General features: G+C 59.2%; 3 protein-coding genes and 2 non-coding genes across 6 annotated transcripts; 1 reads left to right on the forward strand and 4 right to left on the reverse strand.

Annotated features, from left to right (window-relative positions):
• Positions 1–11,319, forward strand: DIPK1B (divergent protein kinase domain 1B). 2 transcript variants are annotated; one of them, XM_002743466.6, is made up of 5 exons: positions 1–212; positions 4,831–4,965; positions 8,442–8,549; positions 8,642–8,818; positions 9,461–11,319. In XM_002743466.6, exons 1-5 carry the CDS (start codon positions 150–152, stop codon positions 10,271–10,273), a joined length of 1,296 nt encoding a protein of 431 aa, XP_002743512.3. In that variant the 5' UTR covers positions 1–149; the 3' UTR covers positions 10,274–11,319. The 2 variants fall into 2 exon arrangements, with proteins under 2 accessions (XP_002743512.3, XP_035119300.2); XM_035263409.3 differs by lacking the exon at positions 8,442–8,549.
• Positions 11,231–23,083, reverse strand: LOC103795641 (uncharacterized). The gene is made up of 11 exons (XM_078346260.1): positions 23,043–23,083; positions 20,432–20,516; positions 19,674–19,786; positions 17,923–18,028; positions 16,848–16,874; positions 16,024–16,109; positions 14,935–15,465; positions 14,314–14,439; positions 13,826–13,873; positions 12,872–12,956; positions 11,231–11,784 (listed from the first exon to the last, which is right to left on the reverse strand). Exons 1-8 carry the CDS (start codon positions 23,081–23,083, stop codon positions 14,346–14,348), a joined length of 1,083 nt encoding a protein of 360 aa, XP_078202386.1. The 3' UTR covers positions 11,231–11,784; positions 12,872–12,956; positions 13,826–13,873; positions 14,314–14,345.
• On the reverse strand, positions 12,642–12,777 carry LOC118148416 (small nucleolar RNA SNORA43). Its single transcript, XR_004735224.1, has one exon. It is a non-coding gene; the product is annotated as a small nucleolar RNA SNORA43 (small nucleolar RNA).
• LOC118148430 (small nucleolar RNA SNORA17) lies at positions 13,514–13,645 on the reverse strand. Its single transcript, XR_004735238.1, has one exon. It is a non-coding gene; the product is annotated as a small nucleolar RNA SNORA17 (small nucleolar RNA).
• On the reverse strand, positions 21,831–27,662 carry LCN10 (lipocalin 10). The gene is made up of 6 exons (XM_078332260.1): positions 27,529–27,662; positions 26,662–26,801; positions 26,150–26,256; positions 25,737–25,844; positions 24,869–24,967; positions 21,831–24,177 (listed from the first exon to the last, which is right to left on the reverse strand). The coding sequence occupies exons 1-6, from the start codon at positions 27,649–27,651 to the stop codon at positions 24,149–24,151; spliced, it is 606 nt and encodes a 201-aa protein (XP_078188386.1). The 5' UTR covers positions 27,652–27,662; the 3' UTR covers positions 21,831–24,148.
• Positions 27,663–27,815: the final 153 nt, after the last annotated feature.

A 27,815-nucleotide genomic window follows, 5' to 3' on the forward strand; every position in this document is an offset into this window, starting at 1 on the left:
GTCAGAAAGGCGCGCGCCCTCGCCTTTAACGCGGGCCTGGGGGCGCGCGGCCCGCATGGCGAGGGAGCGGCGGCCGCTGCGGGCCGGGCCGGGCCGGGGCTGAGGCAGAGCGAACCGCGGGGCCGGCGTAGCCCCGGCCGGCGCCCACCATGCGGCGGCTGCGGCGCCTGGCGCACCTGGTGCTCTTCTGCCCCTTCTCCAAGGGCCTGCAGGTAAGCGCGGCGCGCGCCCGCCGCCCCCGGCCGCCTCCGCGCGGGGAGACCGAGGTCCAGCCCCGGGGGTGGGCCGAGCGCGGAGCGGGGCCCCGGGTTCGGACACGAGCGGTTCATGAGCCCGAGTGGGCAGCGGGGAGGGGCGGGGGCTCGGGAAGACCGGGACTTTGGGGGAGGGGCGGTAGTGGCGACGGAAGGGTCCGTGGTGGCGACGAGAGGGTCCGGGCGCGGGGATGCTGCGGCCTGGAGGCCCCCGCCCGGACCTGCAGGCGGTCCTTGCCCCCAGGCCCAGAAGCCACACAAAAGTCCTTTCCCCTTTTCTCCACTTAAAAAATAAGGTGTGTTATTCTGCGGTGGAAAACTTGGGACACACAGAAACGTCCTGGCAAGGACGTGACCTCCCTGCCCCGCCCCTCTTCATCCCATCAGCTGGTCTTAGTGCAGGGACCCTGCCCCGACCCCGAAATGACCTTGTACAAGTCACCGTCCCCTCCAAGGGCCTGGCTGCCTTGGGTTCCAGCTGCTGGAAGCCCCTTTCACCTTCTGCTTTGGGGGGATGCAGGCCAGGCCCATCAGGCTCCATCACTCCGGGCAGCCTCTGAGGGGATGCGGTCCCAGGCCCTCCAGAACCCCAGCCATCTGTCAGAGGAGCCGGTCCTGGTCAGATCTGCCTGTACCTCCCTGGCTCCCACCCAGCAGTCCTGGGGTCAGCAGGAGGATACCTGCCAGGGTCCTGCCTGGGCTCAGGGCCTGGCTGGCCTCAGCTCCCCTTCCAGGAAGAGGGTGTGAAACCCAGCAACTCGGGTTGCAGTGAGACCCTCTGTGCCCACCTGGGACTTCAGGGTGTGGTGGTCCGTCCCAGCCCAGCCCTGGGGCAGGGTATTAGCTAAAGGGTGTGAGACCACTCCAATCGCTGGGAGAGGGGGGCATGCAGTGGTCCCCTGACTGGAGGAAGGGCCTGGGCCAGCAGCTGTAGAAGAGATGCTGATGCCGGGAGCTCCGCCCAGGAATGGCAGGAGAGGGGTGCTGGCTGCTCCCGGGGTGGCTGGCTCAGGACCAGAACTCCAGTGGGAGCCCACCCTGCCCCTCCTGTGGCATGGGCCTCAGTCTCCTGGCCTTGTGAACTGCCCCCCTGGGTTAGTGCTGTGGGGCTCCCAGCCCACAGTCTGCACCTGCTGGGCTGAGGACTATAATGCTGTCGCATCCCCTGGATGACCCTCCACACCCTTGAAGTGGCTTCACCCGGAGCTGGTCCGTGCCTGCCCTGCAAAGGCCCAGCCCAGGTCCCAGATGGTGGGGCAGCTTCCACACTCAAGCTATGCCAGGCCCAGGAGTCAGGGTGGGCCAGGGGGCACTGTGGGGCCTTGCTGCTTGGGACCCCAGGACCCAGAGCGGGTCAGGGATGGCAGCTGGGGAAGTGCCCATGTATGATCAAGGCCTGGGGGAAGGCTAGGCAAGGCGGCTCATGCCTGTAATGCCAGCACCTTGGGAGGCTTGGTGGGAGGATCTGCTGGGAGCTGGAGGCTGCAGTGAGCTGTGACTGCACCGCTGTACTCCAGCCTGGGCAACACAGCAAGACCCCATCTCAAAAGAACAACAAAAGAACTGGGGATGAACCAGAGCCCGCCAGGTGGAAATAGGCCCTGGCCCAAGCCCAGACAGGGCGCTGGGAAGCAGAACTAGGTGAGTCCCCAGCTTGGTGTCACCCCTGGACCCTGGCCGGCCACAGCCTCCCCTTCCTGGCTTCCTCCTAGGCCCCGCCCATGCTAGGCCTCCCTGCATGGCCCTGCCTCAGGCACGTTCACCCCAGAGGGAGCCGCTGGCCCTTATCCTGCCAGAACTCCCACGCCCCACCGCTTCTCTGCTTTCCTGTTTTTCATCTTGAGCAAATCTACCGGAAACAGACGCAGTGCCCAGGACAAGTGGTCTGAGGGGGCGGAACCCACCTGGGCCTGGAGGGCTCCCCCGCCAGCCACCCCGTCTGTTCCAGGCCCCCCAGGACCCCACTGCCACCGGAGCTCTGGGTCCTTCCCCGACTGCTGGGGTCCTCCCTCCGTAGCCCTGCCTGAGGTGGCCACAAGTGGGTGGGGAAGCAGGAGGCCAGGGCCCACCTCTCCGGAAAGAACCAGAAAAATGACCCCAGCTGCCTTGTCTTCATCAAGAGGCTGGTGGCCTCATTTTAGGAAGGAGGTGCCTACTCATGGCAAGAGCAGAGCTGTAGCCCATGACCTCTGACGGGAGCCCTGACTTGGCCAGGTGGGCATGTGGCCAGGCACTCCCAGGAGGAGATTTGACCAGTGGGCATCCTCTCCCTGGCCACCGGTGGACAGGAGGCCACAAGGGGCACTTGGAGCCAGCAGTGGGGCCTCTCTGGGGGAAGCTGGCCCCGAAGCCTGGACCCTTCTGCCTTCAGCTGCACGTCAGGGATGTCTGAGCCCCTGCATGGGGCAAGTCCCCTCTGCTGGCCACTCCTGGACAGTGCCTGAGAGGCCTGAAATTTGCTAGGAGGCTGGGAGAGGGATGGTGGCACCCAGCTGTTCCTGGCTGTCACCCTTGGAAGCCCAGCTTGGAGGCCTAGGTGGGGATGGCTCACCCAACACTGTGAGCCAACACTCTAGAGCCTGTGCCAGCAGGGAAACTGAGGCAGAGGGACTGAGGACAGCAGAGGGACCTGAAGCCCTCCCTAAAAGCCAGTTCCCAGACATCTGGGTCAGAGCTTTAGGAAGGGGCCAGGGGCTGTGTGCTTACTTTTTTTTTTTTATGATGGAGTCTTGCTCTGTTGCCCCGGCTGGAGTCTAGTGGTGCAATCTCGGCTCACTGCAACCTCTGCCTCCCGGGTTCAAGCGATTCTCCTGCCTCAGCCTCCTGAGTAGCTGGGATTACAGGTGTGTGCCACCATGACCGGCTAATTTTTCGATTTTTCTAGACGGAGTTTTGCTCTTGTTGCCCAGGCTGGAGTACAATGGCCTGATCTCAGCTCACTGCAACCTCCACCTCCGGGGTTCAAACGATTCTCCTGCCTCAGCCTCCCGAGTAGCTGAGTTACAGGCATGCACCACCACACCCAGCTAATTTTGCATTTTTAGTAGAGACGGCATGTCACCATGTTGGTCAGGCTGGTCTTGAATTCCCCACCTCAGGTGATCCACCCGCCTCAACTTCAGGTGACCTGCCTCTGCCTCCCAAAGTATTGGGATTATAGGCATGAGCCACTGTGCCCGGCCTTAATTTTTAATTGTGGTAAAATACACATAGCATAAACGATACCATTTTAACCCTGTCGAAGTGCAGTTTAGTGGCACCAAATATATTCACCTTGTGTGGTGACCGCCTCCCTCTGTCCACAGAGCTCTCCATCCCCCAAACCGATGCTCTGTCCCCATCACACACACACTCCCCGCCCCTCCCAGCCCCCAGCTCCCTCACTCTCCTTCCTGTCTCTGTGGTTTTGGTGACTCCAGGGACCTCGTGTAAGTGAGGTCCTGCAGGCTTTGTCCTTTGGTGACGGGCTGGTTTCACTGAAACTCTCGTCCTTGGGTTCCTCCCTGCTGTGGTGAATGGCAGGATCTCCTTCCTTCTCAGGGTGCAGTCATGCTCCCTGGTACGGACAGACCATCCCCCACTGTGAACTCAAGCACTGCCCACCGCTGGGCTGTTGTGAACATCAGTGTCTGAATCTGCATCTTTTGTTTTTTGAGATAGGGTCTCGCTTTGCCACCCAGGCTGGAGTGTGGTGTGCAATTGCAGCTCACTGCAACTTCAACGTCCTGGGTTCAGTCAGTCCTCCTGCCTCAGCCTCCCAAGTAGCTGGGACTACAGGTGCGAGTCACCATGCTCAGCTAATGCTGATATTTTTAATAGAGATGGGGTTTCACCATGTTGCCCAGGCTGGTTTCCAGCTCCTGGGCTCAAATGATCCACCTGCCTCAACCTCCCAGAAAGCTGGGATTACAGGGTGAGCCACCACGCCCAGCTAATTTTTGTATTTTTGTAGAGACAGGAGTTCACTATGTTGCCTAGGATGGTCTCAAACTCCTGGGCTCAAGTGATCCACCTGCCTCAGCCTCCCAGAGGGCTGGGATTACAGGCGTGAGCCCCTGAACCTCGGACCTGCAGACCTGCGTCTCTTAAAGGCTTCCTAGATGTGGCTCAGTTGGGGTCCTGCAGCCCGGTTCTCCAAACCTGGTTCTCCCTGCTGGCCTGGTCTGGCCAGAACTTCCCAGCAATCTGCATTACGGTGGGCTGCTCACCTGCCTTGTGCAGAGGTGACAGTTACGAAATGAGGTCAGGACAGGAAGGGTTTGTAAAAATGTCTTCCCTTAGCAAAGGAAAGAGCCACCTGGTAGTCCCCTGGTTTTGACATTTATTTGTACCTGCCCATGACACTGAAAGGTCTGGGCGGTGCCTGCCCCCACCTCCACCCCCCACAGCCCCTGGTGTGTGACCCTGGAGAGGCAGAGCCAGGAGGGGGGTATCACTGAGCTAGGGGTGGTTCTAGAAGATGGGGGCACCAGCCGGCCAAGGGGATGGCAGGCAAAGACTGGGTTGGACCCGGAGGAGAGCACCCCGAAGTGTGGATGCCCTGAGGGCACTCCTCACTCAGCCCCTTCCCCCACAGGGCCGGCTCCCAGGCCTGAGGGTCAGGTGCATCTTCCTGGCCTGGCTGGGCGTGTTTGCGGGCAGCTGGTTGGTGTACATGCGCTACTCGTCCTACTCAGAGCTCTGTCGCGGCCACATCTGCCAGGCGGTCATTGTAAGTGTTGCTGTGTGGGCTGGGGACTGGGCCGTGCCCCCTTGCTGCCCAAGATGCTGGGGCACTAGGCCCTGGAGACGCCTTCCTCCCAACCCAGGGCCCACGAGACGTATGGGTTTCCAGGTGGAATCTGCAAAGCTGCCTCTGGCTGGGTGTGGAGGACAGGGCCCAGGGAGACATGGGGGGCTGCCTCCAGCTGGGGGAGAAAGATGGGGTTCTAGGGGAGGATGGGGAGATATGGGGGCAGCTGCAGGAGCCCAGGAGAGCAGGAGAGGCTGGGGGCTGGGGGCAGACAGCAGGGCAGACTCCAGAAACATTTGAAAGAGAGGCTGTTTAGCAGGAAGCCTGGGGTGGGTGGGCAGCTGGCCTCACTGGCCGGGATGGAGGCCCCCGTATGCTGGCCTCAGTGGCTTTTCTAGCTCCCCTGGAACCCGGGGTCCCAGAGGCAGGTGGTAGGGCAGTGTTCTCCACAGCCTCCCCCTCAGGAAGACAGGGCTAAGTCCGCTGGCGTGTGTGAGCATGTGTGTGTCTGGGAGCAAGCGTGGCCACGAGTCCACACCGAGGTGACTCCCGCTCCTCTTTCTGCATCCTGTGACTAGCTGGAGGGGAGCTCCAGCTCCATCTTCCTGGCAGACCCTGGACTCGCCCAGAGCTAGGCAGGTCCCCCAGGCCATTTTGACCCCGGCCTGGCCGATGACCAGGGTTCCAAAGCTCCGCTCCCCTTGGGGCCCGGCCTGGGCAGAGAAGGGCCTGCCCTGTAGCAGCAGCTGCTGTGGGTCATGGAAGGGGGGATTGGGTGCAGGGAGACCCCTGGTTCAGCACCACCTCCGTCAGATAGGGAGGGGCCTCTCCTGGCAGCTGGGTGGTGGATGAAGCCACCAGGTAGCTGTGGGCAAACCTGTGCCCCATAGAGCCATGTATGATGGGGCCACATGTGGAAAGGCCCAGAGGTGGCAGAGGGGGAGTGGGGTATGGGGTCTTAAGCAACAGCTTCTGTGCCCAGGACTTGTTTGGAGCCCATGCCAGCCCACAGGAGGGCTCCAGGCTCTTGGCACCAGGCTTGCTCACCCTCGAAGTCCAGGGGGCCTCTAGGCTCAGCATGGCATGGGGGTGGTACATTGGGCTTATCCTGGGGCCATGGGTGGGGAAGGCTGCGCCCAGAGTCGTGCACCCCGGGGACTCCTGGAAGGACAGGAGGTGGAGGGGCTGGACCTCCAGGTCGGGGTGGAGTGGTGGGGGACGGCAGGTGGGAGTGGGCAGAGGATTCACATTGCCAGGCGGGTTCTGAGTATCTACCTGTGGGGTGCCTGGCTGCAGAGTCTGCTGAGGAGCAGGAGGTGTCCCCCAAACAAGAGGAAGCTGTGGCCTCAGTTTCCCAGGGTGCCCTGGCCCTTCGCACAGCGGTATCTCCATGGCTGCTCATAGCCTTCCCAGAGGTCAGGCCAAGCCCAGCTCTCCCAAAGCCGCCCCGGGGCCATGGAGACATTCCCTCCGTTCCAGAGGAGGCTACCTGCCTCGCCTCATCGGGGCACTGGATGCCTCAGAGAGGCTCAGAGGCTGGCCCCAGCTCACACATCGAGGTGGCATTAGTGCGGGGCCAGTCCCGGGTTCCACCAGGGCCCTCAAGAGGCCGAGAACTGCACTGAGTCCCACTGGGCCCTGCTGCAGACGAGAGACAGGCTGGGCGATGGGACTGGCTGGGGACCGATGTGTGGGGTGGGGGTGCCCGAGGATGCCAAGCACACCACCCCCACCCCACCTCAGCCTTTGAGGAGGTGCCCAAGGATGCCAAGCACACCCTCCCACCCCACCTCAGCCTTTGAGGAAGCCCCTTCCCACCCCTGGGGGACCCCGGAGCCGGAGACCCAGCCCCAGCTGGCGGAGGGCAGCGTGTACCAGGAGCAGGGTCTCCGGTGGATCTGGGGCTCCGGACGCAAGGAGCTGGTCTGGGGACGGGAGGGACCTTGCCGTGAAGGGCCTGCCTGCAAGGTCGGAGGGCCCTGCCTGCAAGGTGAGGGGCTGGACGAGTGCACGTTCCCTTCATCCTCCTCTTCTGTCTGGATGAAGAGACGGCATTTCCATGCTGCTGCCACAGACGCTGCCTTCAGGACTCACGTGGGGGTTCCTCAGCCTCCAGTTGGCCCCTCTCACTTCTGTCCCCATCCCTGGTGTGTTGGGCATGGGGGATGGGGGGGTTGGGGGGTGGGGGGGCAGGGGACCCTCCGTCTCCCCCAGCCCTAAAGAGTGGGATGTTCTGAAGCTCCCTTCCCAGCTCCCTCTGAGCCTGCTTGGACAGGCTCCATGGCAACGGAGGCTGTACATCCAGAAATTCTTTCCCCTCCCACAGAGGGGTGGGCCATCTCTGTGTTCTGTCACCTCCTGTGAAGCACTGGGATTCAGGGGCTGCCAGGCTGGGGACTGAGGAGAGGCAGCAGCCAGGTCCAGGCCTTATTTAATCACCACTAACAGTGTCTCCCTGGGGGTCTGGCTAAGGAGGGGGCCTGTGGGACCGGGAAGGGCAGGCCGGGGAGTCACTGTGGGGCCCTGGGGGTCCGTTTCCAAGTCTTAACAAATAGTTGTGACAACAGCCATAGTGCTTGAGCCTGGGCATTGGCCACTTGGGGCTGGGAGAGGAGGCGGAGGTAGGGCTCTGTTGCCCGCTTGGTCCAGTCATCACCATAGAAAACAAGTTCAGAGATTCCTCACTGACTGATCTGGGCAGAGAGGGCGTCCCCCGAGGGGAATGAAGAGTCAGGCAGAGAGAATGCATGTTGCAGCTGGTGGTGTAGACACAGGGGACAGGGTGAATCTAGTTCACCAGCCAATGCCTGGATGGTCCAGAGAGCCGGGGCTGCTGGGAGGGAGAGCTGCCTCCAGGTTCTTGCCTCCAGCCCTGGCCCAGCTTAACCACTGGGTGTGGTGTTGTCTCACGTCCAGGCCGTGGCCGTGGCTGTGCTGTCGTTACAGGATCCAGGACGGTGGGGACGGGACGGGATGAGACCAGACTGGGGGTTGGCGGGGCTGCCCCTACAGCCAACAGGCCCACCCTGCAGCCGCCGATCGCATGAGCCAGGGCCCAGCACTGCCTGTGTGAGGGGCTGGCAGCTTGCAAACTGCAGCAAGTGGAGGCCCCTGCCAGCTGTCTGGTGCTGAGCCCGCAGCGTGGCTCAGGGATGGGCATGGGCTGGAGGCAGCCCAGTCGCCAGCTCTGGCAGTTTGGGGGTCTGAAAAAAGATGGCTGAAGAACAGGGGCCCAGTGGGTGCTGAGGCAGTGACCACAGTGATGGCAGCTTGGCTCTCCATGCCCCTTCCCACCCACCTGGCCCTGCCCGTGGTCCTTCCCTCCCAAGGGTCCCAGAGGAATGGGTGCAGCTGGGCTTTGGATGGGTGGGGAGAGGCTTGGCGGGTCAGGGGGCGTGGCTGGCACCTCCACACCCTGCGACTGTCCCCCCCACACCCTGCACCTGTCCCCTCAGTGTGACCAGTACCACAAGGGCATCATCTCAGGCTCCATCTGCCAGGACCTGTGTGAGCTGCATCTGGTGGAATGGAGGACCTGCCTCTCGGCAGCCCCCGGCCAGCAGGTATAGCCTCAGGCAGGGAGGGGGGCCTGGGGCTGATGCGCCCATGCAGGGGGAGGGGGATGTCTGCACCAAGGTCCTGTGGCCCTGTCCAGGTATACAGTGGGCTCTGGCGAGACAAGGATGTGACCATCAAGTGTGGCATCGAGGAGGCGCTGGACTCCAAGGCCCAGTCGGACGCGGCCCCCCGGCGGGAGCTGGTGCTGTTCGACAAACCTACCCGGGGCACCTCCATCAAGGAGTTTCGGGAGATGACCCTCAGCTTCCTCAAGGTCAGGCAGCTCTCCTGAGGGCCTGGGCAGGAATCCATGCCAGGGCATGTGCCCAGGAGTTAGCCCTGGCACCAACATGCCCAGTGCAAAGGCATAGATGGGTCAAGTGGACCCCAGGCAGACCTTCCAGCCCTCAGCCCCTGGGCAGGGGCCCTGCCAGGGAAGGAGCCTCTCCAGGGCTGGGGGCAGGGGTTGGGGGGACCGGCAGGCAGCAGTTGAGGCCCTGAGGTCAAGAGGAGGCTCCTACAGTCCAGGGCCATGGGTTCAGCACAGCAAGAGACCAGGGCTTGCGGAGAGGGGCTGCCTCCCTGGGCTTCAGCCAGCACGTACCCTCCGTCCGCCGATTCTCATCCTGGGAAACACTGAGGCTTCTCTCCCCAGGTGCCCAACCCCAAGCACCCGAGCTGCACCCAAGGCTGCCGGGCAGCAGGGAGGTCTGTCTGGCAGGCGCAGCGCAGGCCAGAGGGTGAGTGGGCACATCGCTGGCTGCCTCCTCCACCCATGGGGCTGCAGCCTGGTACCCGCAACCTGGCAGATGTGCTGATCTGGCCCTCAACCTGCTCTGTCAGGAGGACTGGGTCAAGGCCGGCTCCCAGACATCAAGTCAACTGGGTTTTCCTTTCTTTTGGTCCCAAATGCCAGGCGAAACTGGGCGACCTGCCTTCCCTGCCGGCGCTGGTGGGCCAGGTCCTGCTCATGGCTGACTTCAACAAGGACAACCGGGTGTCGCTGGCGGAAGCCAAGTCCGTGTGGGCCCTGCTGCAGCGTAACGAGTTCCTGCTGCTGCTGTCCCTGCAGGAGAAGGAGCACGCCTCCCGACTGCTGGGCTACTGCGGGGACCTCTACCTCACTGAGGGCGTGCCCCACGGTGCCTGGCACGTGGCCGCCCTGCCCCCACTGCTGCGCCCGCTGCTGCCGCCGGCCCTGCAGGGTGCCCTCCAGCAGTGGCTGGGGCCCGCGTGGCCATGGCGGGCCAAGATTGCCATCGGCCTGCTGGAATTCGTGGAGGAGCTCTTCCACGGTGCCTACGGGACCTTCTACATGTGTGAGACCACACTGGCCAACGTGGGCTACACGGCCACCTACGACTTCAAGATGGCCGACCTGCAGCAGGTGGCCCCTGAGGCCACGGTGCGCCGCTTCTTGCAGGGCCGCCGCTGCGAGCACAGCACCGACTGCACCTACGGGCACGACTGCCGGGCCCCGTGTGACAGGCTCATGCGGCAGTGCAAGGGTGACCTCATCCAGCCCAACCTGGCCAAGGTGTGTGCGCTGCTGCGGGGCTACCTGCTGCCCGGTGCTCCCGCCGACCTCCGCGAGGAGCTGGGCACACAGCTGCGCACCTGCACCACGCTGAGCGGGCTGGCCAGCCAGGTGGAGGCCCATCACTCACTGGTGCTCAGCCACCTCAAGACCCTGCTCTGGAAGAAGATCTCCAACACCAAGTACTCCTGATGCGGCAGCAGATACCCAGCCACCCTTCCTGGAGCCAGCCTGGTGCCTGGGCAGTAGCAGGGGCCTAGCCTAGCCATCCTTCCTGGAGCCGGACTGGTGCCTGGGTGGCAGCAGGGGACCCTGGCCACCCTTCCTGGAGCCGGCCTGGTGCCTGGGCGGCAGCAGGGGCTTAGCCTAGCCACCCTTCCTGGAGCTGGCCTGGTGCCTGGGTGGCAGCAGGGGGCCCTGGCCACCCTTCCTGGATCTGGCCTGGTGCCTGGGTCCAGCCCCACCTCTAGGAATGCTGTTGCAGAATCACTCCCCTGAGGTCAGGGCCCTGGACCCCATCCCACAGACACAAGGACATCCTAGCTTAGAGCAGAGGCAGGAGGCCCTGGAAGGGGTTTGTTAATCTGAAGAACATGATATAAATAAACAGCTTTTATGTAATGCCCAGGGCTGAGTACCCTGACCCCCATCGACGCTGCACATGGGACCCTTTGCCCCACTGTAGATACTACCCGGCCCAGGCACCCAGGCTGGGGTTGGGCCCCTGAATCCTGGGGAGGCAGCCCTCCAATGTCAGTCAAAGGTGAGGTCTGGTCTAGAGCCCCTGCCTGCCCTACACTGCTGAAGGTGCCAGGGCAGTTCCCCAAAAATGAGCTTCTGAAGGAACCAACGACCAGGACCCCAAACCTGGACCATGGCACAACAACAGGCCAAGAAAGAGGCATTCTAGTGAAACAGATGTGGTGCAAACATTTTACAAACTCCCGCCATGAGGTGTAGAACTCATTCCCTAGGAAACAACCTCAGAATGGCCATCTTCTCCGGCCCTGTGCTCTCCCCAGTAGCCCGGGGAACCCAGCAACCATCCCCCAGGGGGACAGTCAAGGACCCAGGCAGGAAGACCCCAACGCAGGAACACTGTTCAGTGCAGGCTCTGCTCTGCAATGGACGAGTCAAGACACAATTCACTCCGCTCCAGACCCATTTATTCTCAAATTTTGCCAACACAGAAATATTATTCTTGAAGAAATGTGCATTAAATCTTTTAATTCACTTCATCCTGTATTTTAAAATAAACATTTTCCATATAGATTTTTCCCCCTTGGGGGAAAAACAACACAAGATGACTCAAATATAGTAAAAAAAAAGATACCTCAGGGTCTTAGATTCTAGGCAATTCAAAAATAGCCAAATGGTTCTTTGTTTCCACCAGAATACCACAATGGCAGAACTTAAGAATCGGGATACTAAAATGGAGGGGTGGTCCCGGCAGCTGCCACTGGTGGCTGGAACACACAGCACTACCCAGGCAGAGGCGGTGGGCATCCCGATGCCAGCCTGCCCATCCCTGGAATGAAAGCAGAGCAAAAGCTGCAACTGTGGCCCTGGATGGCCGTGTGGAAAGCTGGGCTCTGAGGTTGCAAACACCCTGGGTGCCGGTGGTCCCAGAGGGAGCAAGGCCTGTACCTCTATTTCAGCCAGCCTCCTGGCACAGGGCTGCGCCCACATCCTGGCCTCTGCATCTGAAAAACGAACAAGGACAGTGCCGCAGACCAGGTTTCTTTAACCTGTATTCACCAAATGACCTTCAGGGAATACAATTTATGAATTCCCTAAAGGTTTGTTTTTTTTTGAGACGGAGTCTCACTTTGTTGCCCAGGCTGGAGTGCAGTGGTGTGATCTCAGGTCACTGTAACCTCCACCTCCCGGGTTCAAGTGATTCTCCTGCCTCAGTCTCCCGAGTCACTAGGATTACAGGCACACACCACTACAGCCCACAACCTTTTGTATTTTTAGTAGAGATGAGGTTTGAGGCTGTTGGCCAGGCTGGTCTCAAACTCCGGACCTCAGACGATCTGCCTGCTTCTACCTCCCAAAGTGGTGTGATAATAGTATTTTACAGTTATCTTTCCTGATACGACCTCATAGCAGAAGTCTGACACTGGCACTACTGACTTAGGGCACTCTTCACGGTGGGGCGCCCCAAGCATTGCAGGACATGCAGCTGCACCCCCGACTCCCACCCATTTTGGGAAGAGGAATCCTGTTCCAAAAGTGACCCAGAGACATCTCAAGGCAAGGCACCTCCTGACCCCTACCCAGGGCCCTTGCTTTGTGCACAGGAATTGCACCCCCGCAGTAGTAGTGCTGGACAAGGCACAGCTTGTCCATCCCAGCTCAGGTGGTCTTGGTCACACTTGCCCAAGGCCTCCCAGACAGACCTACGGAACCGTTTCCAGAACAAGGCCTGGGAGTGGATCCACACTCACACCTCATTTATACATATCTATGTCTCACAGTTCCTGGCAAGCTGCTGCCCCTCCCTCACGGAGCAAACCAGGTAAGGTGGTTTCCAAAGCAAAAACCCAAATGCTTTGAGTAATGTCAGGCTATAAACCATTCCCAGTGCTCACTGGCCCCGGAACACTGAGTGTAGAAATCGCCACTTTCTCTCCGCCCCAACGTCACAGGCACAGCAGAGCAAATGTCTGCAGTGCCGGCAGGTCCAGGACAGCATCTGCAGGGCAGCCGCTCACACCCACCCGGCAGCCAGAGACGCAGCCTGCAGCCAGGGAGGGAGGGAGGGCCAGCCTCAACCTTGCCTCTTACCTTGATCTGGGCTGGGGCCGGCTGGCCTCTTCACTCTGGCCACTGCTCACACTGGAAGTCCATCACAGGCTAAGTCACCGCCTTCCTGTGTTAAATAACAAGAATGCTTGGCACAGAATCAACACAGTAAGGGGCTGCTATTACTGCTATTAACTGAAACATCAGCGAACCCTTCCCTGTCCATTGTGATCCTGACATGGTGTGTGGCATGGCAGGTGGATCACGAGGTCAGGAGTTCAAGACCAGCCTGGCCAAGATGATGAAACCCCACCTCTACTAAAAGTACCAAAAATCAGCCAGGCATGGCAGCACACGCCTGTAATCCCAGCTCCTCAGGGGGCTGAGGTGGAGAATTGCTTAAATGAGGATGCGGAGGTTGCAGTGAGCTGAGATCGCACCACTGCACTCCAGCCTGAGTGACAGACTCAGTCTCAAAAAATAAATAAATAAATAAACTCACTCACTAATGAAGGCTGCTCCTGGTGAGGGCACCCTCTACCTTCCCACTGTCCCTTCAGACCTCTAGCAACCAGCACAGCAAGCATGGCACGGCACGGCACGAGGGTGAGAAAGCTCACTCACAAGACCCAGCCTCTCCCCGATGCCAGTGCAGGAAAACAGATGCCCAGTCCACAAATCAGGACTGTCAGACTATGAAACATTCAAACGTTCACGGGGCAGAACGCTGACCGTAGACATAGCCTCTCTGATCTCTGCCACCTATTGACACATATGTGACACAGCAGCCACATCTGCAACGCCTCTAGGGGCAGAATTGTCAAGACGAAATGATTTCGTTTTTATTCCCCTGGAGAGAGAGCTTCTAGGTGCAATGTGAACGCAAGATCGACTGGTCCACGGAAGATGTCCACAGCAGGGCTTAGTTACACGGGTGCGGTGGGGGGGGCGGTTACCGGGGCGTTACCCTGGTCCAGCACCAATGCACCAACTTACCCAACACCCTAGGACCCCTCGCACATGTGTTTCCAGTGAGTAGATGACCTAGAGAAAAACAAATCCCAATTTTATATAAATCTTGCAAACACCACAGAGGGACATCATACAAAGACTGTTTTTTGGGAGGCCAAGGCAGGCATATCACTTGAGGTCAGGAGTCCCAAACTAGCCTGGCCAACGTGGTGAAACCCTGTCTCTACTAAAAATTAAAAAGAAAAAAAATTAGCCGGCAGGCCTGTAATCCCAGCTACTCTCGAGACTGGGGTAGGAAAATCGCTTGAACCCAGGAGGCAGAGGTTGTAGTGAACCAAGATCTCGCCATTGCACTCCAGCGTGGGCGACAGAGCGAAACTCCGTCTAAAAAAAAAAAAAGATTTGCTGCATCTGATCTCCAGGAAGGCGGACCAAAGGTTCCTGCCACCAAAAACTCCCTGTCTTAAGGGCCATTCTAGAAAAATCCGCCTCATGTTACTCCCTCCGCTTACTCTCTGCTTAATCTGCAGGAGGGGAAGTTGAGTCACAACAGTGGCCACGGAAAGATGATCCCCTGCAGGTGTCCAGGGACCAGGACCACAAGGCGGATGCCCACCAAGGACAAGCGCGCACCTGTCCTGTAAAACAGTATTTAGTCCGGCAGTCACCGGACTCCTTCCGCCACGACAGCCTCCCGCTGAGCGGCCAGTCACACGGAAACACCCGGCTCGTGGACACAGCACGAGAAATCCATTTCTCGAATATGCCGACACACGAGGCGACGTCCCCAAAGCCGCCGCGACTCGGGGACGCAGCAGCAGGGGCGGAAGGGTCGCGGGTGAGCGGGGCGCTTTCCGCTTAGATCCGAATTCTCGCACTCGGCTCTCACCAGGCTTCCCGAAGCTTCCTGGCTGGAAACCGCGCGGGGAGGAACACAGCACCGCGCCTACTCCGGGGCCCGGGCCCCCATCCCGCGGCTCACGCGGCCAGGGCGCCCCGGGTCAGCGCCCGCCCCCGCCTCGCACCCGGAGCCCCCTAGACCGCGCCGCGCCCGGGAGAGCCGAGCTGCAGGGCGGTAGACCGGGAGCGGGCTCGGGAAGGGCCCGGGCGAAGGCGGCGAGGAGCGTACTCACCGTGACAGCCGCCGGGCGCGCAGAGGTCGGGGGGAGGGCGCGCCGCGCCTTTTATAGCGCGTACGGCGGCCCGTGAGGGTCAAGCCTCCCCGCCGCGCCCGCCCGAGCCGCCGTGCCCCCAGTTCCGCGGCCCCCAGTGTCCCCCGCTCTCCCTGTGCCCCCCGCTCCCTGTGCCCGAAGGTGGGCCCAGCTCCGTGGCTGGCGGGTGGCGCGTGGGTTCGCCACGCAGAGCAGCGACAGCGTCGTGACCCATGTCCTGCTCCGCGACCGCTCCACGGAGCCCGCAGCGGGTGCCGCCCCGTCTCCGACCCTCCGGGTGCCGGGCACGCCATGGACACGCGTGGCTCCCGTTTTCGCGACGGCTTCCCAGGCCGGGTCAGGAGGATGCTCCACGAGCGCGTGGGTCCCGCTTTCCCTCTGGTGCCAGCTCCGGCTCTGGAGGGGGCGCTGCGGCCAGTCCGGCCTCTGAAGCTGGACTGGCTTGAGGGCTGGGCCGGGAACTGGGTCGGACCCTGGAACTGGTTTTGGTGCCTGCGCCGTCACCGGGGTGGCACGGACTTGGCGATGGAGCTGCCTGTCTGCAGTAGGCGGCAGGCGGCAGGCGGCCGGGCGGCTGCGTGAGTCTAAGCTGTGCTGGTGGTGGCTGTGGCTTTTGAGCTCCTGCAGGAACTGGCCTGGCGGCTGCGCCAGCTATATAGCTCCTGTAGCTGCTGCCGCCCCGGCTGCTTCTGAACCTGATACTGATATTTGGCCCTCGCCGTGCGGGTGGTTTCAGATCTGCTCGTGGCTGGAGTGGATGCTGGAGCTATGCTGGAGCCGGCACAGGGGTGGCGAGGCGTGCCCTGTCTCTGGATGTGCTGCCGGAGCTGCTGGTGGAGCCGACTCTATCCTGGAACTAGCACTGGAGTTGTAGTGGAGCCGGCTCTCCCTTCGGAGCTGGTGCAGGAGTCCGCTCTAGCTCTGCAGCTGGTGAAAGCTCTTGCTGTGGACAGAGTGCGAGAGACGTCTGCACCTTCAGAGTTACCGAGTCTATTGCATCCCGTCCCAGCACCTGCCCCGTGCTGGGGAGCAGATCTACCAAGCACTTACTGAAACTGGTGTGCACGGCCCCCGGGGCAGGCCACAACCTGCTGAGACCCAGGAGAGGACCTGAGCCCCGGTACCCAGTAGAGGAGCTGCCCCAGGACAGTGGGGCACTTAGAAGGTGGAGAAGTCACATCCGCTGCCCTGGGTTACAGGACAGAGGTCAGAGGTCAAGTATACAGCACTTGTGTGCAGAAGGTCAGCCCCAGCCACGGTGGCCCTCGCCTGTGATCCCAACACTTTGGAAGGCCGAGGCGGGTGGATCACCTGAGGTCAGGAGTCCTCATGGCCTCATCGCCTCTTCAAAGGCGGCACCTCTCCATAACGTTCACATTGGCAACATCTGAATTTTGGAGAGGATACGTTTGAACCACATTCCCATTCAAAATAAAATCAAAGCCCACTTGGCACAGTGGCTCATGCTGGTAACCCCAGCACTTCGGGAGGCCGAGGCAGGTGGATCACCTGAGGTTCAAGACCAGCCTGGTAAATATGGTGAAACCCTGTCTCTACAAAAATACAAAAATTAGCCAGGCATGATGCTGGATGCCTGTAATCCCAGCTACTGCGGAGGCTGAGGCGGGAGAATCGCTTGAACCCGGGAGGTGGAGGTTTCAGTGAGCTGAGACCATGCCACTGCACTCCAGCCTGGGTGACAAAGCGAGACACCGTCTCAAAAAAATAAAAATAATTAAAAAACCAAAACAAAAAGGACAGCAACAGCCCGCCCACAGTCCCAGAACACTCATACTCTCTGTGGCGACTCAGAATTTCTTTCAGGCTTCACGGATCACCATTCTGGATAAGACAACAAATAACCTAAACATTACCGCCTTCCCCTCCTTGCTCTGGCTGCCCTGTGGACACAGAGGTTCACTGGTCATTACCAAGGGTTTCTGTCTCCCCAGGCTCTCCCCGAACCACACCCCTGAGGGTCTGGACGTTCTGGAATGACTCTGTTGATTGCACTGATGGGGAGGACTTTGAAGGAGCATGTGAACATCCTTCAGGTCGAGGTCTGGGCGAAGCTGGCCTAAGACTTTCTGGCAGAAAATGCCGGGACTCTGGGCCTCAGTCCAAACAAAGACGTCCCTATGGAGGGCCTTGGGTTGGGCAGTGGGTTTGGGATTGGGAAGGTGGAGACAGCCTGCCCCCGCCCCAGGTCACATGAGAGAGGTGGAAGGGTCAGTGCAAGCCAGAGTACCCAGTGGAGTCCCTCGGGGTTGCCTCCGGGGTTGCAGAGTGAGAGAAGCCAGTGTACTCCTGCTGTGATATTAGGTGGAGCATCTCCCTAGGATGTTACGAGTAACACCCCCAGGACGTCTTGGCCATGAGCAGGGATCAGGCCCCATGGGGAAGGAGGAGAGTGCTGGGGAGGACTGGCCCTGGCGGGGTGTGGGGAGATGGGGGAAGGTGACTGTGAGGGCTGAATAGTGCCCCAGAAATGTCATTCCACCTGAACCTGTGACTGTGACCTTGTGTGGAAATGGTGTGTCTGGGTGCAGTGGCTCACACACTGTAATGCAGGCTGGGAGGATCGCTTGAGCCCAGGAGTTCAAGACCAGCCCAGGCAATATCGAAAGACCCTGGCTCTACAAAAAATGAAAACAAAAAATAAGCTGGGTGTTGTGCTGCTCACCATCCCAGCTACTCGGGAGGCTGAGGTGGGAGGTCACTTCAGCCCAGGAGGTCAAGGCTGGAGTGAGCCATGATTGTGCCCCTACCCTCCAGCCTGGGTGACAGAGTGAGACCATGTTTCAAAAGAACAAATCAAAAGGCAAAATAAGGCCCTAGATCCAATGACTGGTGTCCTGGGTGAGAAGAGGGGAGGCTGGCCACAGAGGAGACAAGGCCACGGAGGGCAGAGGCAGGGATGGGAGAGACGCAGCCCCAGCCCCACAATACCCAGGCCTGCCGGCACTGCCCCAGCCAGAAGGGACTGGAAAGGACGTCCTCGGACACCTCCAGAGGGAGTGTGATGGGGCGACAGCCGGGTTTGGCCTTTGAGCCTCTGGAACGAGAATGAGCTTCCGACGCCCTAGCCCCCAGTCTCCAGTGCTGGGGCAGCCCAGGACCTCCCACAGCAGGGGCGTTCAGGGTACAGGCCCAATCTGCAGCTGCAGACACACTCGGCCTGACCCCACAGTCCACCTGGTTTTCATTACCTGGAGTTCAGCTCTTAGAAACTGTGAGGGCTTTTGCTTAACAGAAAGGAGAAAGACAACCTAGTCACATGGAGTGAGAAACTGTCAGCCCAAGCTGGTGACTCTGGGTCTTAAACGCCTCCCATGAGACCCCACAGGTGCCAAGCCCCATGCTGGAAACTTTGGAACTTGCAGACTCTGACCCAAATTGTGGGGCCTCCCAAGAGCCCCAGGCCACTCCCTGCACGTTTTTGCCCCAACCTGGACCTCAAAGGTCCAGCGGAGTGACCACTGTAATTCCAGGACAGAACCACACAGGGCCTGGGAGGCGGCGGGGGGCATCCAGGAGCACTGGCCAGCCCCATCCGCTCAGCTGCAGCCTGTGGGCTCCCTGCGGGGGGCTCATCTGTGGCAGACACACCTGTGGGCTCCCCTGGATTTTTTTTTGTTTTGTTTGAGACAGTCTCGCTCTGTCGCCCAGGCTGGAGTGCAGTGGCACAATCTTGGCTCACTGTAGCCTCCACCTCCGCGGTTCAAGGGATTCTCCTGCCTCAGCCTCCCGAGTACCTGGGATTACAGGCGCCCATCACCACGCCTGGCTAATTTTTGTATTTTTAGTAGAGACAGGGTTTCACCTTATTGGCCAGGCTGGTCTCTACCTCCTGACCTCAGGTGATCTGCCTGCCTCAGCCTCCCTCCCGAAGTTCTGTGATGACGGGCATGAGCCTCCATGCCAGGCCTCCCCTGGATTCTTGATTTCACCTGCCTCCAGAGAGAACCCTGGCCGGGCTGCTGCCTCTGAAATGGGGTCAGGGAAATGGTGTTGTCCAGAAGCAGCTGTGGCTGTGGTGTCTCCAAGGCTCTCTCCAGGGCCATTGCATGAGCCTGACCCACAGGCTGCATGTGGTGAAAAGCCATCATAGACCACACAGGCTCTGCCAGGGTTGGCGGCTGGCACCCACAGAACCATGAGCAACTCTGACCCACCAACCGGAGAGCTGTGGAGGGGGGTGCGCTGCTGTGTGTGGTGTGTACGTGTCTGACCCTCTCTGCTGCCCCTCCCTCCCTGCCCGTGGGACACCAAGTGGCCCCTCTCCCTGTTCTCCCAACTCCTTCCCTTCTTCCTCGCCTCCTCTCCAACGACAGGATTGAGACTGCAGGGTCCAGCCCCACAGGGTCTAGTGGGTGCTCTTTTGTGTGTGGAGACGATAGATCGCAGGAAAGAAAGACAAGACACAGAGATAAGAGAAGAATTCAGCTGGGCTGGGGGACCACTGCCATCAAGGGGCAGAGTCCAGCAGTGGCCCGAATGCCTGGACGAACTGACATTTATTGTATACAAGGCAGGGGGGCAGGGCCAGAGAGTGACTCATCTGACGTGATTCATAGGGGTCAAGCAAATCATGTTCTTACAATATGGGGGGCCATGTGGATATGGTACAGGGTCACAGGGGTACATTACAGAGGGCCCCTCCCTCTCAGGTAGCCACTGCAAGGAGGGGAGGCACGTACGTGCCTCTTTCTGTGTGCTTATCAGAGAGATCAAAGGCTTTTAGGATTCCTCCATTCTTACTTCTCACAGCTTCTAAGAATTTACACGGGAGCATCGGGTGGGAAAGTGGAACCTGAAAGTGGACGAGGATGGTGACCATCAGAACAGCACCACGGAGAGGTGTTTAAGCCCCTGGATGTCGCGGCCAGCCTGTCTAGTGTCAGGCCTTCCTCGAGAGCCGGATGGAGCAGAGTGTTCTGTGAACTCCCCAAGTGAAAGGGAAACTCCCCCACATGGCCTGCTAAGTAACTGGCACCTCCCCAGGCGCTGGCATTACCCCAAGGCCTGCCTGCTAAATAACGGGCACCTCCCCAGGCACTGGCACTATTGCAAGGCTCTCACTCGTCTCCTGATCACTCCTCACAATGTCCCTTCAGTTCCAAATATATTTTATCCAATCATTTTTATAAAACTAAAAACGTTCCCACATGGTAACACTAAAGCAAAGGTTAATAATAGAGAGTAATGATGTAATAAGATTGAGTACATAATTGATTATGTGATTGTATCTAAATCTAACTAGTGTCATTGCTATAACTAATCATTTATTATGCTATAACTAAGTAATCAGTTATTTATTATGCTGGGACAGATTGTGCCTCAGTCTCTTGCCATGGCACCTGGGCAACTTTCTTCCCACAAGGAACAGCAGCTTCCCTGGGCTCAGGGAAGTGGGACACAGAGCCTGAGGCTCCCAAGGCAGAGCGGTTGTCCTCACCCTGGTGAGTGGGTTCGGAGGCCCACACTCGGGTTCTCCAGGCCGGACTGCAGGATGGGGTTCCTGCTGGGCTCCTATCCTGCCTCTGCATCCGGCCCGCATGAGGGAGCAGAGACACTGGAGGGGGACTGGGCCCCAGGTCCCCGTCTCCATAATTGTGCCTTGGCCTGGGATTCTGGAAGAGGTGGTCAGGTCTCTGCCACTCTTTAATTTTTTTGAGATAGGGTCTGCTCTGTTACCCAGGCTTGAGTGCAGGTCACTGCAGCCTTGACCTCCTGGGCTCAAGCCATCCTCCCACCTCAGCCTCCCAAGGAGCAGCCACCACAGGTGTGTACACCACACCTGCTACATTTAAAGTTTTTTTTTTTAGATGGAGTCTCGCTCTGTCACCCAGGCTGGAGTGTAGTGGCGTGATCTCAGCTCACTGCAACCTCTGCCTCTCAAGTTCAAGCAATTCTCCCACCTCAGCCTCTGGAGCAGCTGGAAGTACAGGCACCTGCCACCACACCTGGCTAAGTTTTTGTATTTTTTGTAGAGACGGGTTTCCCCATGTTGGCCAGGCTGGTCTTAAACTCCTGACTTCAAGTGATCCACCTGCCTCAGCCTCCCAAAGTGCTGGGATTACAAGCATGAGCTACCACGCCTGGCCCTTTAGTGTCCTTTTAATGTCTGTGGAATCAGCAGTGACATCTCATCCTCTTTCCTTTTTTTTTTTTTTTTAATTTTTAAGATGGAGACTCACTCTGTTGCCCAGGTTGGAGTGCCGTGGCGCGATCCCAGCTCACTACTGCCTCCACCTCTCAGAGTCAAGTGATTCTCCTGCCTCAGCCTCCTGAGTAGCTGGGATTACAGGCACCTGCCACCACACCCAGCTGGTTTTCCTATTTTTAGTAGAGATAGGGTTTCACCATGTTGACCAGGATGATCTCGATCTCTTGACCTCGTGATCCACTCTCCTCGGCCTCCCAAAGTGTTGGGATTACAGGTGTGAGCCACCACACCCGGCCCCAGTGAAGCAATTTTTACTTACTGTAGGAAGGGTAGCCTCACCAGCCATCTTGCCATGAGAGTACAATGAACAAAGGAAAAGCAGACATATTTATCCCTTATACATTTGGGGTCGTCCTTACTACTGTGTCTGATCTCTGTTGGTTGGAGCCGGACCCCACAATTTAAACTAAAACCCACTTGGCTAACAACTTAAAACTTTTCTAAACAGGTAAAAGCAGTGGAGAACAAACAGAAGCCCAAATAAGGAAGGGACACAGGCTGCTAGCTGGGACATGCCTGTGAGCATATCCGGCACAGGTATCTTGGTTAAAGCACAAGGACAGACTGTACTATGTGCCTGTGAGCGTGTCTAACAGCCACACAAGATAGGGCTTAACAAAGAGTGATTGGCAAAAAGCAGGAAGGATTTATTCTTTAACAAGAAAGGAAACTTTCAGAACTTTCTGCTTCCCGCAACCCCTGACACAGCGTGCATGCAGAGTGATTGCATTTACATGAGACTCCAGGAAATGAAAGTCGATCTAATAGCAGAAAGACCGTCAGTGGGCTCAGTGGCTCCTCGGGCTGGGGTTGGGGTAGGAAGCTGCGCAGAACACGCTGCGTTGTGGATGTGCTGCTGCTTTTTGTTTTTGTTTTTGTTTTGAGACAGAGTCTCACTCATATCACCCAGGCTGGAAGGCAACGGCTTGATCTCAGCTCATTGCAGCCTCTGCCTCCCGAGCTCCAGTGATTCTCCTGCCTCAGCCTCCCAAGAAGCTGGGATTACAGGCATGTGCCACCACACCCGGCTAAAAAATACAAAAATGTTTGTATTCTTAGTAGAGACAAGGTTTCACGATGTCAGCCAGGATGGTCTTGATCTTGTGATCCACCCGCCTTGGCTCCCAAAGTGCTGGGATTATAGGCATGAGTCACCACACCCGCCGGAAACCCCATATCTATTTTTCTTTTTAATACAAAAAAATAATAAATTAGCTGGGCGTGGTGGCGCACGCCTGTAATCCCAGCTACTTGGGAGGCTGAGGCAGGAAAATCACTGGAACCCGGGAGGTAGAGGTTGCAGTGAGCTGAGATCATGTCACTGCACTCCAGCCTGGCAACAGAGTGAGACTCTGCCAAAAAAAAAAAAAAAAAAAAAAATAGAGATGGAGTTTCACCATGTTGGTCAGGCTAGTCTCGAACCACTGACTTCAAATGATCTACCTGCTTCGGCCTCCCAAAGTGCTGCGATTTATAGGCATGAGCCACTGCGCCCAGCCCTGTGTGTGTGTGTGTGTGTGTGTGTATATCAGTTTGGGAGGCGGGGACTCCCAAATTTTGCTGGCCTCCCAAAGTGCTGGGATTGCAGATGTCAGCTGCTGCACCCAGTCTCCAAACTACTTTTCTGCACACAGGAGAGCTTTATTTCTCACAGGGGTCTCAGCCTGTAGGGCAGCCCTTCTGACAGGCAAAGAAGCAGAGCCTCAGGCCAGAAGTCTAAACAGACACTTTGAGGGAGCGGCAGAGGGAACGGGAATTCATGCTGAAGGAGATGCTAAGTGTAGATGTTCAATAAGCTTCAGGAGGAGTCATGAATATTCATGAAAGGAGAAGCAGGTACCGTGCAGCTGCGCGAATTCTCCACGGACCGCCCAGAACCATTCTGTGATATCTTCTCCAGCCAAAAGCTGGGGTCTGACTCTTACCCCGCATGGCTGAGGACTGGGGTTCAGGGTTTCTCTGGGATCCCCTTGGCCGGAAGGTCCATTCAGTTGGGGTTTATCTCTCAGACAAAATCCATGGCGACCTCCCATCATCACCCCTTGAATGAGACCCAAGCCCTTCACCACGGCCTCCACCACGGCCTTCAAGGTGCTGTGGTCCGGTGGGCCCCCTCCTGCTCCTTGGGGTGGCTCTCCATCCCCCACTGCCCCACCATCCTCACGCTGGCATCCCCAGTCTCCTTGAGAAGCCATTTTCTCTACTCTGATGTCTTCTCAGAAGTCAGATCCTGTTCTAGGGATATGCCCCTGCTCCCCCAGCCCCTCCCAAACTGATTGACGCCCAGCACCCTTCCCGGGTCAGCCCAAATGCCGCTTCCCGGAAGCTCTCCCCGTGCTGCCCAGGGGTAAGTGAGTCAGGCCTGCAGCTGCTGGGCCCGGCCGCCCCTAATGTGCCTCTGGGGTCTCTGCTGGAGTATCCAGGTGATCCCATTGCTGAGGGTGACTCCTCCTGATCACGCATCAACTCTGCAGATTTTGCTCCTGAACGCAGCCATGGGCACCAGCACACCGCCGGGCACGTCAGGGGGACTTCTCCGTGTTTGGTGGGCACTGGAAGGGCTTCCTGATAAGGTGCAGATGTCAAGGAACATGGAGGGCAGTGGTGACGTGGACGGTAGAGGGAAGGCACACGGCGAGGGTGCGCTGGGCTGGCCTGTAGTCTGTTTCACGGCAGTCAAGGAACAGCAGCGGCCTGCAGTGTGCTCCAGAGGACTCCAGGGAAGGGGCCTGGCTGACATCCCCCGCATCAGTGCATACCCTCCCCCCATCTTTCTGTGATCATAAAGGATCCCTCTTGGGTTAGAGACACTTAAATTTCACACCATCAACGACCTAGTCACCAAACAACTCTCAAGAAGCGTAGTCTCCTCCTGTCGTCTGGAACAATGCTTCCGGGGTCTAGGAGGACCACAAGTCGAAAGGAAAGAGCAGAGGATGCTGGATCTCATGGCAGGATGGTGTGTGCACAGGAAGCTGTGGGAGAGGAAACGGCCATGGGTGGGCTGGCTGCTCCAAGGAGACACATGCGCCCCAGCTGCCCCCTGGTTCCATGCATGCTCGACTTGGGCACCACGAGAGCACAGGCAAGCAGCCCCCGATCCTGCAGCCACAGCCGAGGCACCGCCAGGTCAGATGCAGCATCTGCTCCGGGTACCTCTCACTGTCTGTGCAAGGCCTGCCAGGCCAAGCCCCAGTTCTGAGGTTACAGCAGGAGGCAGGGAGGGGGGTGTGTTTGGGCAAATCTTTAAAATGGCACCCTTCAAGCCCTGGGTGATGGCTCATGCCTGTAATCCCAGCACTTTGGGAGGCCGAGGCGGGCAGATCACCTGAGGTTGGGAGTTTGAGACCAGCCTGAACAACATGGAGAAACCTGTCTCTACTAAAAATACAAAATTAGCTGGGTGTGGTGGCACATGCCTGTAATCCCAGCTACTAGGGAGGCTGAGGCAGGAGAATCGCTTGAACCTGGGAGGTAGAGGTTGCTGTGAGCTGAGATCGCTCCATTGCACTACAGCCTGGGCGACAAGAGCGAAACTCCACTCAAAAAAAAAAAAAAGTACTTTTCCCGTGGGTCCTTTCATCTCTCCTTTCCCCAATTAACAAGCTCCCCGTTGGGACCGGCGGGGTGTGGGCAGGAGGGCAAAGGGCCGAAGGCACAGTTTACCATCTTTCGGAAGGATGACTGCGGCCTTGGAGAGCTCCAAAATGTCACACGCATCCATGAATTCCTTCAGACTCTGGAAGCTGGAAACATTCTGTCTATCTGCAGTTGGGGATCAGGATCACCTCAGCGTCTGCAGCTCTAGCCACTTGCGGGCCTGACCCCCATCCCCATCCCAGGAGCTGCTGAAAGGTCCTTGGCGCTTAAGCCAGGAAACGGGTTCAGCCAGGGAAGGACGGCGGCTGCTGGACCCCTCCTCACCATCACTCACAAGGCAGCCAGGCTCGGGAAGTCACCTGGGGAGCCCTCTCTGCTTGCATAATCCCCTCGGGCCAGCCCCTCAGCTGGGCCCGGGCTTGCTGCACCCTGAACATGCCCCACCTCCCCTGAGACCCCAGGAGCCCACCTCCCCACTATCCTCTCCAACGGAGCAGGCCACTCCTTTCCCTGTACCCGGAGTGGCCGGTGCCTGGAATTGGGTCCGTGCCCTTTAACCTACATGGGGTCACTTCTTCCACACCCCTCCATCCGGGCACCCCTACCTGGGACCCCTCTCACGCCTCCTTATCCCATTGCATCCCTCACCCATAACACTGCACCTGCACCCGCCACCATCCTGGTGGCCTCCATGCCACTCCACTGCCCCTGCCCTGACCACTGCCCCAACAAGCCCTCTCCCTGCCCACCTCACCCCCTGGGTGGTACCCAGCCTGTGTGCCCACTGCCCCTGCCCTGACCACCACCCTAACCAGTCCTCTCCCTGCCCACCTCACCTCCTGGGTCCTGCCTGGCCTGTGTGCCCAGTGCCCCTCATCCCTCCCTCTGCACCCCCTCCACCACACATCCTCTGCCATCCGCTGTGCCTGCTCACGGAAGAGCAGCAGGTTCTTGAAGTTCAGGGCTGCGCGCCCCAGGCGAAGGTAGACCAGGCCGTAGCTGTAGTCAGTGGACAGCACATGGAAGCCCTTCACCCCTTTCACTGAAAGAGAAGCCCGGAGCTGCCCGCTGGTTTCTGGAGGGCGTGGCTGTGCCCACCCTCAGCCCTGACCCTGGTGTCCAAGGCCTTGGCTTCCCCAGCCGGGTGCAGGTGTCCAGAAGGGACTGAGTGCCCTCCCAGTGCCTCCCCTCCCAGGCCAGGCCGCCCCACACATATGTATGGCCTCTGGGAACACAGCCAGCCTGATGCCCGCCGGCCGTGTGCTCTCAGGGGCCAGGGGCCTGCTCAAGGCACAGGGGGACAGAGCATCTCAGGCAGCTTCTCTGGGGCCCAGATCCCGAGCACACTGCCCTTCCACCCTCCTCTCAGCCCCGCGTACGCACAGGTGTTCCTGAACACCGGCTTCTTCCCGTCTTTCCTCAGGATCACCTCCTGGGACTGGCACCCCTTCATCCTGGGGATAAGGCGGGGGCTGCAGGCTGCAGACCAGGGATTCCCCCTCCTCCCGCCCAAGGCCGTCGACCCCTCCAACACCTCTCAGTCTTGCTTTGCTCCCGTGGGGCCTGGGGGGAGGTTGGGGGCCAGGTCCCTAGTTTTTTGCTTCACTATCCAGCTTATTTGAGGATTTTCCAGTTCAGATCAGGGCCTGTCCCTCGGCATGGGAGACATTCCAAACACCCACCGCTGTGGGATGGCCCCAGGGCTGCAGGCGGCTTCCTCTGAGTTTAGCCGGCAGAAGTGGGGACGGTCCCTGTGTAACTTCCAAATGGACAGGCCCCTCCTGGACTCCTCTCCAGCCCTCAGGAAGCTCCCTCCTCCTGGAAGGGGAGACCCTTGCCTGGGGGTGCTGCCCACTCACCGGCTGAAGGCGAAGAGCACCCGGAGCTGGCCCACTTTGTCCACCCTCACCACGGACGCCCCCAGCTTCCTCTTGTCCCTGGCCGGCAAGAATCCCTGGGCATCAGTGGCAGTGGCCAGAATGTACCAAAATCCTGAAAACTGCGCAGCGGGTGTGTGGGTGAAGACAGGAACTGCCCCCACCCCCAAGGGTCCCAGCTACAGAACCCTGGAGACAAGGGACCCTTCTGTGAGCCTGAGCCCCAGCCCCACCAGGTGCTGCCTCGGTCCCAGCTACCCAAGCCCTGGCCACTGGAGCAGGGCCGAAGAGAAGCAGGTACCCAGCTAGACCTCGGGCAGCACAGGGCTGGGCCGTGGGGACCAGCAGGTGGGAGGCCCCCTACCTCAGAGGCCCTGGCTCCTTTCCACATGGACTCCTAGGAGTCGGGTTCCACTCAGCCACTTACCTTCCCGCCAGACCCAGGCCCCCAACTCTGCTTGCTGCCAACCCCAGCATCCTGGGCACCGCTGTGCCAATGAACTGCTCCTCAGCTCACTCAGCAGGGTGCCCGGGCCCTCCCGCTAGAGAAGATGCCCTCCTTGCTCCTCACCCACCTTGCTCTCTGCCCTCTGCCCTCTGGGCGTCTCACAGCTCCTTGGCCACAGCTCTCTGGGCCCCTCCACCCTGACTCCTCCTCAAGGCTCCCTGACTTTCCCCAGCAGGTATCGGGGCCCTGTGCTGGAGGCTGCCATGGAGAGACCAGGTGGGCAGCACCCGTGCCCGGAACACCTGGCAGCCCCACACCTGGGCTGCCGGGAGACTCTGCAGGAGCCTATTCCAGCTCCAGGGCTCAGCGCCCAGCTCAGGGGCCAGCAGTGCATGGCTCACCTTGCCCCAGTTGAGGGTGTGGGACTCTCTGGGGTGCTCCTCCTGCACCTGGCACCCCAAAGCCGGCACCAGCACCAGCACCAGCACCAGCACCAGCGCCAGCACCAGCAGTCCCGGCCTCATCGTCACCTCCTCCCTCAGCCACCAAGGCCAGTGTTTAAATCTCCCCGGAGCTGCCAGCCTGGGTCAGGAGTGGCTGGAGGGGAAAGCAGGTGTGGCCTTGGGCTCTGCTACCCTCTCCCTGCCTAGGGACTGCCCCCAGGCACTCAGGTGTAGCCCATACAACC

Source organism: Callithrix jacchus, chromosome 1 (assembly GCF_049354715.1).
Source record: "Callithrix jacchus isolate 240 chromosome 1, calJac240_pri, whole genome shotgun sequence".
Lineage (NCBI taxonomy): Eukaryota > Metazoa > Chordata > Mammalia > Primates > Cebidae > Callithrix > Callithrix jacchus.